Here is a 13,974-nt window from a genome sequence, read left to right on the forward strand (position 1 = left end):
CCTGGAACTGGAGTTATAGGCAGTTGTGAGTACTAGGAACTGAATTTGGTTCCTCTGCAAAAGTAGTAACTGCTCTTAACCACTGAACCAGCCCTGCCCTGCCTCCACATCCCATGTGCTAGGACTGCAGATGTGTACCAGTAAACCTCTTAATTCTGTACTGGGCATGGAACTCAGGGCCTAGAACAACTAGGCCAACACCATCCCAACTGAGCCACAACCCCAACTCCTGATCTAAGGTTTGTTTGTTTGTTTATTTATTTATTTATTTGCCAGCTGGTTTTGTGGGTCACCTTGACATAAGCTAGAGTCATCAGAGAGGAAGGAGCCTCAGCTGAAGAACTCTCTCCATTGAGATCCAGCTGTAAGGCGTTTTCTCAATTAGTGATCAATGGGGGAGGGTCCGGCCCATGGTATGGGTGCTATCCCTGGATTCTATAAGAAAGCAGGTTGAACAAGTTATGGGGACCAAGTCATTAAGCAGCACCCTCCAATGGCCTCGGCATCAGCTCCTGCCTCCAGGTTCCTCCCTCGTTTGAGTTTAGCAATGTGGATGTATAGGCTGAATTAATCCTTTCCTCTCCAGCTTGCGGTTTGGTCCTGGTGTTTCATCACAGCAATAGAAACTCTATTTATTTATTTGTTTGTTTGTTTGTTTTTGAATACAAGGATTAATAAGAGAAATTACAAACTATGTCCAAAGAAAGCTTAGCAAGTTACAAGACAGTTTAGATATTCCTGGTCTCCACATATGTACACACACACACACACACACACACACACACACACACACACACACACACACACACACACTTATATATACACTCTAGTGTTTTCAAGGAAGCTCATTGCTTTAAACAGAGAGAAATGGGTACAGTTTTAAGTTGATGAAGTAGATTTTGGCCTTAGAAAAATCCTTTGGATAAATTTATATTTTGAAGATCACCATGCACAAAATCTTTGAATCGAGGCATAGCAGCGCATGTCTGTAATCACAACACTCAGGAGGCAGAGGACTACCATATGGAGTATGAGACCAGCCTGCTCTATGACAGGTTCTAGACCATCCAGTGATACATAGAAAGATACTGTGTCAAAACTTAAAAAAAAAACCAAATACTATTTAAAAATAGCATATGACTTAAGCCAGTGGTACATAAGTATATCCCAGGTACAAGATGTCCCTTTTTAGCCAGAGGCATAAAATGATGGTTAAAATGATCTGTCAAATGCTGGGCGGTAGTGGTGTCTGCCTTTAATCCCAGCACTCGGGAGGCAGAGGCATGCGAATCTCTGTGAGTTCCAGACCAGCCTGGTCTAAAGAGCTACTTCCAGGAAAGCCTCCAAAGCCACAGAGAAACCCTGTCTCGGAAAAAACAAAAACAAAAACAAAAACAAAAAAAAAACAAAAAAAAACAAAACAAAAAGCAAAAAAACAAAACAAAACAAAAAACGAAGTAGACCAATACTTTATTTTTAAACATCCAATTCACTTAAATATAAAGGACTAGAAACAATTTAATCATATCTGATTGTATCAACCTAATTACATAATAACTCTTTTCTCATAGGTCTGGTTGTTTTTTCTATGCCTATTGCAACATATCTTAATGCTAAAACACTGCTGTTAAGAAGAGGGCTGTATTCTGAGCTAAATAGGAGTGACCTCAGCTGGGGGAGCTGGGTTCAGGTTGACCTGAACGACACAGTCCTCTGTGGAAGTGGTCCCACGAACCTCTGTAGTCACAGAACAAAGTTACAAATCCATCATTTACTGAGTAACTTGGTGGGGACAGCAGGTGGGTAGATTACAAAGAGGGACAATTCTGCCACAGCCTGGATGTGACACTGCCAAAGGCATCTGGTAGGTCTGCTAAAAAAAAAAAAATAATCCAAAGGTTAGGGATCTTTTTTCTTTGGTGGGTTTTGTTTGCTTGTTTTGTTTTTGATACAGGGGCTTTATAGTAATTTTTCCTTTCCCAAAGGCATAAGTGACTAGAATAGATCATATCAGACTTTCCAGGTAATGTGTCATGAAATGCCTTAACTTTGTGTTGATTTAAGACCGTGGAGTCATACTGAATCTTAGTCTTATCCTTGCTGAGAGCCATGCCTGCCTCCCTTATTTGTTTCTATATAGGATGGGCTTACATTTATCTTAGGGACAGAGGCGAAGAAGCCCTGGCCTGTGGTCTTAGAGTTTTACTGTAGGCTGGCCTCTTTGGGCACCTGCACTCATGGGGGGAGAGGGGGAGGGCGCGCGCGCGCGCGCGCGCGCGCACACGCACACACACACACACACACACACACGCACGCACGCACGCACGCACACATGCACACCAATCTTACAAAAGGAGAGATGAACTTTTGAGAAATAAGACCCCTGTCTTGTAATAAATCCAAGGGACTAGGAAGTGATACAGTTTTATTCATTGATCTTTGGCTAATTTGGCCTGAGACCATGCAGCTTTTTTGTTTGTTTGTTTGTTTTTGTTTTTTTGAGGCAGGGTCTTACTGTGTACCCCTGACTCTTCTGGAATTCTCCATGTAGACCAGGCTGGTCTTGAACTTGAAGAGATCCGCATGCCTCTGCCTCCCGAGTGCTGGGATTAAAGGTGTGCGCCATTATGCCTGGCTTTAACTCCACCCTCTCTTCCCCAACTGCTGCGTACCTGAAAGAGCTCCGGTCTTTCCCATCATCTAGCGCAGCCCCTCCGCCACACCCTTTCCTGCTGAGGGAGGCTTGAGATTTCCTGTGCCTTTCCAGATACGTGGGCTCAGTCATCAGCTCATGACTTCAACTGTAAGGGAAACCAGAAGTGCCCAGGGAAGGGGCACCAGCTTCTAGGAGAGAGTTTCCAGTGCCCCTGCTTATCTGTGATGATGAGCTCTAACTCTACGCCCCTGGCACTGGAAGTGAACCACAACTTACCTCTTACTAATGGTTTATGCCGTAAGGCCAGGATTTGGAGGTGGAAGCAGGAGGATTGATAGGAGTTCAAGGCTGGTGTCCAGGTTAGCTTTTTTTTTTTTAATCAACCTGACACAAGAAACAGTTATCTGGGAAAGCAGTAACCCAATTGAGAAAACGCCCCCACCAGATTGGCCAGTGGGCAAACATGGTGGGGCGTTTTCTTGATTAATGATTGATGTGGGAGGGCCCAGCCCATTGTGGGTGGTGCAGAGGCTGGGATGTCACAGGTTCAGGGCCTGATTACACCTGAACTCTTTCACTCCAAAGTGGGGGTAGAAGGTAGGCTTCTCTTCAGGAACCTCATTCATACCCCTCAACAGACTGACTGAGGGAGGCCCTCCTACAGGACTGGGATTGGACTCTATTCAGTCTACTGACTGAGATGCTAACCCCTTCTGAAAATCCCCCCACAGATGTAACCTGTGAAAGTTCCAACAGCGGGCTGGAGAGATGGCTCAGAGGTTAAGAACACTGGCTGTTCTTCTATAGGTCCTGAGTTCAATTCCCAGCAACCACATGGTGGTTCACAACCATCTGTAATGACATCTGGTGCCCTCTTCTGGCATGTAGGCATACATACAGACAGAACACTGTGTACATAATAAGTAAATAAATAAATCTTTAAAAAAAGTTTAAAAAATTTCCAACAGTATCTAATTTTAATCTGTAAACATTTTAGTATGGTTTTTTTCTTAAGACCTTTTCGTAGGAATATAATGCTACAATCTAGACCAGACTGCTGCTCAGGCCAGTCCCTGGGACAGCTGTCCCTGCTCAGTTATCCCGACAGGTGTCATGCCAAGCATGCCCCCTGTGAGTACCTTGACTTCCTGGTGCTAGGATCTCTCACTTGGAGATAGGAGTTTACATCAGAGTGGGTGTTAATGGTCACACATCCTGGCTCCCGCCCCCACCATGTTATCCACCTGTCTCTGCAACCAGTTCTAGAGCATCTGACACCCTCTCCTGACCTCTGTGGGTACCAGGCACACATGTGATATACATACATGTATGTGAGCAAAACACCCATACACATCAAAGTAGTTAACAAACGAGAACAGAGGGCACCTCCTCCAGGCTGATAAGAGTTGATGTAAACTAAAGCTACAGTGAAGAGTATACTTCAAAATGGTCCCCAGGAAATGGGAATTTTCTCAGAGGAGTCTCACACTGGAGAAGGCAGCTGAGTCAGGCCTGGCTGAAGATGTCACGTGATTCTAGCTTGTCAGACCCATGCAGGAGAGACCAGTTGACACTTAGGTTGTCTTTGTCCTGACTCAATGAGGGTTAATAGCTAGCCATGTGACCAGGGCTGCTTACCCTCATGTCAGGACGCACCATAACCAGGGCTCATGCCAGGATCCCAAAGACAGACTTGGGGCAGGGGTACACTTTCTTTGTTCTTCTTCCTAATGTGACCACATCTGATATGATAAACCTTTGCTTTTTACTATTACTTAACTGTTAACTGGCCAAGCTTGCTGTGGCTAAGGCCCAGGCCAGAGGCTGACCCTGGGACCCCAACCATTGGGTCTGTTTGGCTACTCATCTTAGGAATCGGAGGGAACTAATATTGAGAAGTGAGATTATTCCATTTGACCAATTCAGGAAGATGGCTAATCTTCCTTCCTGAAACCCACAGGAGAGTGTCAGAGCAAAAGCCAGAGGCTCTCCATTTGTGAGTTCTTTTGAAATCTTCTTGGCACTGGGCTGAGGGCAGCAGTGTCTGCTCCTGGCATGTGATTACCTGCAGGACGCTGGGACTGAGGAAGAAAAGAAAACCATGTTTTTCTCGAGGAATCAAAGGTGTGCATCACCACCATCCAGCTTAATTTGTTTTGTTTTATTCGAGACAGGGTTCCTCTGTATAGTTTTGGAGCCTGTCCTGGGCACTTGCTCTATAGACCAGGCTGGCCTCAAACTTACAGAGATCTGTTTGCCTCTGCCTCCCAAGTGCTGGGGCTAAAGGCATGCACCACCAACAGCCAGCTTTAAAATCTTAAGGGAATCTGTACATTACCATGTAAAATGTCTAAGAAAAGGTAGGAGTTAGGTCATGGGCCCGTTCCTTATTTAACCGTAGTGAAGAACACAGTTGATGCCACCTGCAGACCCCAGACTAGATGAACAAATATACTGTACTCATGGGCTAGAAGGCTCACCATTGCTGAGGTGTCCATATTCTCCAATCCATCTACCCACAGATCTAAAACAATCCCACTGGAAATGTCAGCACACTTGGGGCAGGGAGTAATTACAAGCTGACTCTGGAGTGTCAGTGCACACGCTGGTTCCCATATGATGACTGCTCTCCTTAAAGACAGGCTTCAATTTCTCATGGGGTCACTGCTCCCATGTAGGTGATTTCATCATGGGTTGATGTGTGTCTTAAGAGTTTACTGTTTTAGACTTTGAGGGACTAAAGGTTCAGGGAAACGGTTGGAGACTTTCAGGTGCCTTTTTAGGAGTTTGGGACAGGGTTAGAGATACCTTGGTTGGTTATCATCTTCATGATGTCAGCCCTTGAAAGGGTGTGAGACAGGTCAGGGTTCAGCCTGTCTTTAGAGGGCACGGAGCGAATAGCATGCTTCATGCAGAGCTGAGCAGGGAGCTGATTCAGTTTCAACCCAATCTGTGCTTCTTACCAAAAAGCAGCTCCTAAACCCCATGTCCTAGCACTGTGTTTACATTTCCTAAAGCTGCGAGCAGCCAACACTATAGTTCTGATGAAAGGGTAGACTCACACAGACCAAAGAAACAGTCTTTTGGAATCTAGTCATTTTTATTTATTTATTGAGACAGTTTTTTCTGTGCAATAGCCCTGGCTGTCCTGGAACTCTTCCTCCCTAGTGCTGGGATTAAAGGTGTGCGCCCGGTTAGTCACTGAAAATTTTTGAGTCTGACTTTACTGTCCCATGTGTGGTCTATTTTCGTACTCAGAGGAGCTATCTGCTGTATGTTCTGTATTGAATCGCAATAAAAAAATGTTTTTTCAGTTGGGCGTCTGAGGTTTGTTGGCATACATCCTGTTCGCCTGGCATGTTAACTTCACAGTGTTTTTTCTTTCTCAGGTGTACAGTTAACTCATTCTAGTTTCATTCTATTGCTGTGACAAATACCAAAAACAACACTAGTTTACAGTCCACCATTGAGGCATCTGGACAGGAAGTCAAAGATAGGGCTGCACAGCGGAAACCATGGAAGCACGCTGCTTGCTCCCAGCTCAGCCAACTTTTCCTATTAGCCCAGGAATGGTGCTCCCCGAGATGGACTGTGCTCTCCTCGGTCACCTGGGCTGTCAAGTGACTGTCAGATCAAAGCAGGACGGGCCTCCCATTAGCAATGGCTTACAGTGGAAACGCAGCATGTGGGGTTGTTAATTGTTCAAATCTGTTTTACTATTTTCCTGCCTTTGTGACTAGAATTTTTCCTTGTTTCCTGTATTTCTTCATTTTAACATCTTCCCCTGTATTAGCGGGTTCAGGGTTAGAAGTGGGTTGGGTATGGTGGCACAAGCAATACATCCTCAAGAAGGCAGGAAGATCAGAAAGGCTTACCTGTATTTTATAATCTAGAGCAGCAGTTCTTAACCTGCGTGTGGGGACCCCTTTGAGACTACTGGCACACAGACAAATTCAGGTTATGATTCATAGCAGTAGCAAAATTAGTTATGAAGAAGTAACAAGGTAATTTTATGTCTGGGATCACCACAACATGAAGAACTGTATTATTAAAGGGTGGCAGCATTAGGAAAGTTAAGAATCACTGTTTTAGATATACTGAACATTTTTATCACTTTATAATGACATTCTTTGTTCCCAAAATGATTTTTAGTCTATTTTCTTCAACATAGTCATCCCAGCTTTCTTCTGGCTAGAATTTTTTTTTAAGATTTATTGCCGGGCAGTGGTGGCACACGCCTTTAATCCCAGCACTCGGGAGGCAGAGGCAGGCAGATCTCTGTGAGTTCGAGGCCAGGCTGGTATACGACAGCTAGTCCCAGGACAGCCGCAGGAAACCCTGTCTGGAAACAACAACAAAAGATTATGTATAATGTTCTGCCTGCATGTATGCCTGAAGGCCAGAAGAGGGCACCGGATCTCATTGCAGATGGCCGTTAAGCCTCCATGTGGTTGCTATGGTTGCTGGGCATTGAACTCAGGACTCTGGAAGAGCAGCCAGTGCTCTTTACCTCTAGGCCATCTCTCCAGGCCCTTCTGGTTAGAATTTGACTGGCTTTTTGAATGCCATATCTCAGTCTTGCTGTTTTCTTACATTTTTGATTCAGCATTTATAAACACATAGCAGGATTTTGCTTCCCACTTCAACTTGACAGTTTTTATTATTTGGTCTGGTTCACTTATGTTTTTGATTGTTTTTTTTCTTGAGGCAGGGTCTCTCTCTAAACTCCTAGTTGTCCTGGAACTTGCTGTGTAGACCAGGCTACCTTCAAAGTCACAGAAACCCGCCTGTCTCTGCCTCCTAAGTGCTGGGATTAAAGGCGTGTGTCATTACCATCTGGTTTCTTTCAACCGCTTGTGTTTTCCAGACAGGATCTTGCAATTGGGCCTAGGCTGGCCTGGAACTCATGTCTCAGCCTGAGTACTGGCATTACTGCTGTATCTGAATTTACGTAGTAAATATACACACTTCGTGGACACACTAAACTCATCAAGCAGCAGCCTTCCTGTAGGGAAGAAGTCAGGAGTAAGAAGGGATTGTGGCGAGTGGACTCCTGTGTACATCCTCCCTTCATCTCAAAATAACAAAGTACCATTTGTCCTTGACGTTGCACAAAACTTGATTTCCATGTATGCATGCCACAGTGCAGGTGTGGAGCCAGACAACTTCTGGAAGTCCATTTTCTCCTTCCACTGTGTGGGTCCAGGGGGCTGAGTCAGGTTAGCAGGCGTGGCAGCAAGTGCCTTCATCCACTGAGCCATCTCGCTGGCCCCTGGCCATTTGGTAAGTTTGTAGAACTGTGAGTTTAAAGGAGGGCTGCCACCTGGTGGACATATTTAATAAATAGGTTTTTAAGCAAAGGAGCTTTAAAAACTTCAAAACCACTGGTGTGAAGAGGCATTCATATGACCAAGATCACATGTTTTAAGGTTGACTCAACCTAGAATTTAACATTTGTTTTGTTATTTACTGTATGATTTTGGGTAGAATATCAAACTCATGCCTACTTGAATTTAAACTCAGACCTTAGTCAAATAGTTAAGGCATTCTCATGATGGAGCTACAAGGCAGTGTCCCCTTGGAATTTAGTGAAGGAATTGTTTTTTCTCTTTCAGGTCTGAGATGGAATTCATGGGTTACTGTTTTCTGAGTGGTTAAACTTTGAGACATGGCTTTAAGCAACAGGCTGGTGTTAAACATTTTTCCCCCAGATAGGGTCTCTCTGCACTAAAATTCACTCTATAGACAGGGCTGGTCTTGAACTCAGAGATCTCCTGCCTCTGCCTCCTGCGCGCTGGGATTAAAGGCATGCACTTGGCCTCAAATGATCCACCTGTTTACCCTTTGGTGTTCACTGAGGTTACAGGTGTGCACACCTGGCACTATACTGGGTTTCAAGTTTGAATCCTAGTCATTTCTGCTGATGTAATAATAAGCAATAATCTCAAGGGCATGAGTTCCACAGGAGTGGGAAGGTGACTTAGTTCCTGTTCTCTTTTCCTGCCCACTGGAGTACATAGGCCTACCATGGCCTCGCTAGCTAAGTGGCATACATCTGCACAGAATGTTCTTGAGTACACATGTATGTAAAGTCACCTTGACTTATAATAACTTATTGATTTTGTAAGGTACAAGCTGAAGACAGCAAATGATTACACAGAATGCCAGCAACATGGAGAAAAGGCCCTCAATCATGAAATGGCAGAAAAGACTTCATTTCTAATGCAGTTACCACAATCTACCTCCAAGAATGAGAAAGAGGGCATGGCGGGTAGATGCGTCCTACCCCTCTCCTATAGGACAGTCCCTAAGATTTAGGGGCAGGGCCAATCTAGAACAGCCTTCTCACCCCTTCAACCATGACAGGTGTCTTTCCTTGAACTTTATATAGAAAAAGACAGGAAATCTCAACTCATCTGCCCGGGCAGTGGTGGCGCGCTCAGCACTCAGGCAGAGGCAGAGGCATCTCTGTGAATGAGGTTGGCCAACCTGGTTTATAGAGCGAGTTCCAGGACAGCCTGGTCTACACACAGAAACTCTGTCTGGAAAAACCAAAGCCAAAAACTAACCAATCAAAGCAAACAAAAAACCCAAAACATACAACCCCCCCCCAAACAGACAAACCCAACACCCCCAAAGTCCTCAATATTACTGATTAAACCACATATGCTTTTGTAGAGTATGGTGTCTTGAATAGCCCATGTCACTGCTTATCTGTCAAGCCTTTCTCAGGCGAAGCTCACTGCAGGGTGGCCTGTCATCACCACTGATCACTCCAGTGAGCTAAGGACACCTAGTCTTCATTCTTTGCTTTAAAGTCATCATAAGCTGACTTAGTGGGCTGGGAAGCTATCCCACTAGCAGGGGGGCTGGCCTAGCATGTACAGTCTAGAAAGGGTCTGATGTGCCTCAGCTGGAGCTGCAGACGGTGATTATTTCCACCAGACCACATAACAGACACTAACCTCCCAACGGAACACTACTCCCTGCTACAACACCCTGACAAACGCAGTGGCTGTGGAACCCCATGTTCTTTAGGCTGATGAACCACCAGTCTGAAACTAGTTTTGTGCATGATAAAAAGAAAAAAGTAAGGAATAAATAGCTTTGGTACACTAATGAACAATCTCCTTGACAGGATCAAAAAATGAGTGATTATGCGCTAGTGTCATGTCCCAGGTACCCACAACAGATAGCTTTCCTGAGTTTCTCGTAACCAGTTCTAACTGAACCAAAGCACAAGGAGATCCTGATGGCTGTGAAGCTGCCTGGACTTGGCTAGAGGTCCACCACACCACGGTGAGTGTCGGGGTTGGTGTTCATGTCACACAGTGGGGTTTTCATTCAGCAAACTTAATCTTATCAAATGTTCTTTAATTTCATAGACAATATGAAACATACTATATAGGCACACAACAGTTTTGCAGTACAGTTTCAAAGTCAATACAGATTAGAATACAGACGTTAAACACTGGTGCACTGACCATAGCTTGAAGATAAACTTCATAGAAAAAGTACAGTTCAAATATCAGCCAATTCAAAACTTTACTCTTCTCATAATATAAAAATGATAGATTGAGATACAAATTTTTTTTACTAAACAAACTATATAAACATTTAAAATAATCATTAAAAACTCAACATTAGAATTTATAAAGATTCACTATAAAAATATATCGGCAGTCGCTTCTCCTATAAAGGTACCATTGACTACATTACAAAATAGACTCAATGTAAAATTGCCTCAGTAACTATTTTAGAACCTGACAAACCTACAGGAAGATGATTATCAATCCTCTGGGAAGCTTTGGTATGCATCTTCAGGTTATTTAAATTATCTTAAGGGCTTCTGTAAACACTTCATTCTGTTAAAGCACAAGCAATGCTCTTCAACTGCATACAGGGTTAGAGAATCAAACAAATTATTATATCCTTGTGAGAAACTGCCCTTACCTTCTGGAAGCAAAAATAAACTGTCAAATCTTCAGGACAATTCTCTTTCCATTCTGATAAAAATGTTACAAATCACCATACTCAGATTGTGTGCCCTGTGCCTGTTTAGAACGTCTCAAAATCCCTCAAGTCCAACAAAACCAACTGTTACAACTCATTTAACACACCTGACAACATGACAAGGAACAATCAGACCACATAATTTACATACTTAGTAATGTATTACGCTTTCTTTTACATTTGTAATTTAGAATTTATTGGCAGGCGCGTGCGCACATGGGACAGACACACACACACACACACACACACACACACACACACACACACACACACACACAGGCAATCTTAGGAAATGTAAGAGATATAAACTCAGTGGGAACTGATTGCTTTTCCAATGCTGTCTGCCACTTTGGTTAGGCTGTTGCTTAAGTTGCTGGAGTCCATTTCCTTGAGCACTTTCCTCCCTGCGCTTCCAGTTTCGTCAGCAGCTTCGATATGGTCATTCCCACTTCCCCTGTCACCTTTGCATTGTAAAAATCTAATGTACAAAGTAGCTTCTTTGACCTTTGAATTTATAAAACTCCACTTTAAAAAAATCCACCTAATTTTTAAGCAAGTCCATAAAAATACTCTCTCTTTTAAGAATCAAACACTTTTATGAGAATATAGATCCTTAAGAGTTTTTAGCTCTTCTATTAGAGTTTTATTTTGATTTTCCAGAACGGCCACACGGTTCTCCAGGCATTTCACGTACTCTTTCTTCTTCCTGCGGCACTCTCGGGCAGCTTCTCTAAACATAAGCATTGACACATCAGGGAAATGTCCCAGCCTTTTCCAGACTGTTTCCTCCCTGGCCTCAAATCTGCAATTCTCCTGCCTCATTCTTCTTCTCAATGCTGGGATTATAAGCAGGGGGCACTACTCCCAACCCCAGTTGAAAAACCGAGATACCGTCTATGGGGTTGGAGAAGACAGATGACTCAGTGGTAAAAAGCACTTGTTGCTCTTGCAAAGGACCCAAGTTCAGTTCCCAGCACCCCTATTGGGTAGCTGTACCTCCATTTGGAAGGTGTCAGACATCTTTGGCTGTCACAGACACACACACAGAAAGTAATCATTTTAAAAGACAAATTTTTTAGACGTCTACCCCCTCAGCCTTGTTGGGATTCTAAGGCACAACGGTTGTGTGGTCAATACCCAGACTAGTAAACACAAACTTGTATGAGGCCCCACTGAGACACAATCCCACTGCCCCAGAAGCCATCACACCCTCCTGGTCAGCTGTCTACTAGGCAGTTGCTACCATAGATGGGTGGTCACCATGTGGGTGCTGGAAATCCAACTTGGTCCTTTAAAAGCCAGTACTCTTACCACTGAATCAACCACTTCCCCAGCCACTACCACCCAATCTGTAAGTGGCATCCAGTGAACATGTGTGGGTGCTCTTTCCAATAAGGATCACTGTCACGTGAAGAGTGTCCCAGGAATCCACAGCAGCACTTGCTACACTACCTTTTGTCTGACGGCTCAGTTTAGACTTCCCAGATGCATGTGAAGTGTGGTGTGATTTCTTGTTTACAGATTCCCTGTTTCCTCTTCTTTAGTTCTCTATTTATGGAAGTAAATCTAGAGTCTGCTGCTGTCTCTACTACAGTTCTCCCTATATAAATTGCAAGCATTCTTCTTGGTCAGGAGAATTATTCTGTCACACATTCGGTGGGTCTAATGTGTTGGGAATGTGTCCCTCCTCACACAAGGGAGGGAGGAGAGCAGCCTGGCCTCTGCTTAGGAAGGAAGCATCACTGCTGGGAGCGTGCAGGAGATGCACCTGTCTCTCCTGGCATGCAGCCTCTGAGCTGCTCTGTTCATGTACCTGTGCCCTTGCTTGTGTTCAGCGAGGCCATCCTCCCTGTAATTTGAGATCCCTCTGTTCATTGTACATTGGAGTGACAGAATATTATGAGCTGCCATGTGGGTGCTAGGAATCAAACCCTGGTCCTCTAGAAGAACAGGATAGTGCTCTAAACCATCAAGCTATCTTTCCAGCCAACTACCGGCCCCTCAGTTTTGTGTCATAGAGCTGAGGATGACTTTGAACTCCCAATCTTGTCTCCGCCTCCCAAATCCTGAGATTAAAATGTGCCACAATGACCAGCTCAAAGGTTCTCATTTTAATGAAGTCACATTCTTCAATAATTATATTAATTTCCCTGAATGTTATCTTGTTTTAGAACTCCTTTCCTATCTTCTAGGTCACACAATTATGTATATTTACATTAGAGTTTGGAATTTCACCTTATACATAAAGGTGTTCTTCACCCTCATCCCTTGAGTCAGAGTTGAGCTATATAGTGCCATCTGGCTTCAAAGATCACAGGTATGTGCCAGGATGCCGGCCTAAGCTTTTCTTTCTCTTGCTCTACAGAGTGGGATGAGTTACAGTCTCATGTGGCTTAGGCTGGACTGACAGGAGTGACTTACACTGTCACCTGCCAAGGGCTGGCCTTCTGGACACAGGACTAGTTCCCCACCCCCATCTATTTGAGTTTAGTGTCTGGAATCTGGTAGAGCTGTGCTCTCTTCCAAGGGTCTGAGGAACTGTGCAAAGCAACTAATTTTAAGTGACATTTTTAGCTTTGAGTGTAGTGACCTCGTGAAAAGCACAGGCAACTCCGAGACTGTCTCCTGTCTCTTTAGCCTATCAAACCTGGATCAATAAGTTAATTTTGGCTGGATGAGGTGAAACACACCTTTAATCCCAGTCCTCAGGAGGCAGAAACAGATGGATCTCTGAGTTCAAGGCCAGCCTGAACTAAGTTACAGAACAGCTAGGACTACAGAGAACCCTGGGTCAAAAGTGAAAACAAAGATTCATGGCTAAAGCACAGTATCGTGTTTAGGTGACAGCCTCATGGTCCCGTGGGTCTAGGTCATCCCTAACTTCGTCATTAGTTTCTTTCCTACAGGTTCCTCCACTCATTGTAAAGGGCAGCTTATACATTTCATCAGTCTCTAAAAACCCTTTGTAGCTGGTTATCTTGTTAGAAGTCTTATTGTAGTAACTCCCCCTCTCTGACTCTATAGTTTTTTCTTGTTTTGTTTTGTTTTTCAAGACAATGTTTCTCTGTGTAGCTCTGCCTGTCCTGGAACTCACTCTGTAGACCAGGCTGGCCTCAAACTCACAGAGATCCTCCTGCCTCTGCCTCCTGAGTGCTGGGATTAAAGGCGTGCGCCACTAACACCTGGCCCTCTGTCTGACTCTTCATGCTAATTTTACTGCTTTAAAAACTTTACTTTTTGGTGTGTGCGTGCGTGCGTGTGTGTGTGTGTGTGGCTGAAGAAACTGTCACACTGTAACCTTACAA

At 44.1% G+C, this 13,974-nt stretch overlaps 1 protein-coding gene across 6 annotated transcripts in view; it reads right to left on the minus strand.

Moving 5' to 3' along the window:
* Window positions 1-1,454: 1,454 nt before the first annotated feature.
* The window catches only part of Atf1 (activating transcription factor 1), a 40,188-nt gene continuing 27,668 nt past the window's right edge, over window positions 1,455-13,974 (minus strand). For 4 of the 6 annotated variants that reach the window (XM_021225554.2, XM_005067238.4, XM_040753812.1 and 1 more), the window contains one exon: window positions 10,014-11,399. In XM_021225554.2, the coding sequence (XP_021081213.1) occupies window positions 11,255-11,399 (145 nt within the window). In that variant the 3' untranslated portion in view covers window positions 10,014-11,254. Of the gene's footprint in view, window positions 1,874-7,092; window positions 7,980-10,013; window positions 11,400-13,974 lie in introns of those variants that run through there. The other 2 variants (XM_040753813.1, XM_013111369.3) reach the window with 2 other exon arrangements.

Source organism: Mesocricetus auratus, unplaced genomic scaffold (assembly GCF_017639785.1).
Source record: "Mesocricetus auratus isolate SY011 unplaced genomic scaffold, BCM_Maur_2.0 Super-Scaffold_100010, whole genome shotgun sequence".
In the NCBI taxonomy this organism is placed as follows: Eukaryota; Metazoa; Chordata; class Mammalia; order Rodentia; family Cricetidae; genus Mesocricetus; species Mesocricetus auratus.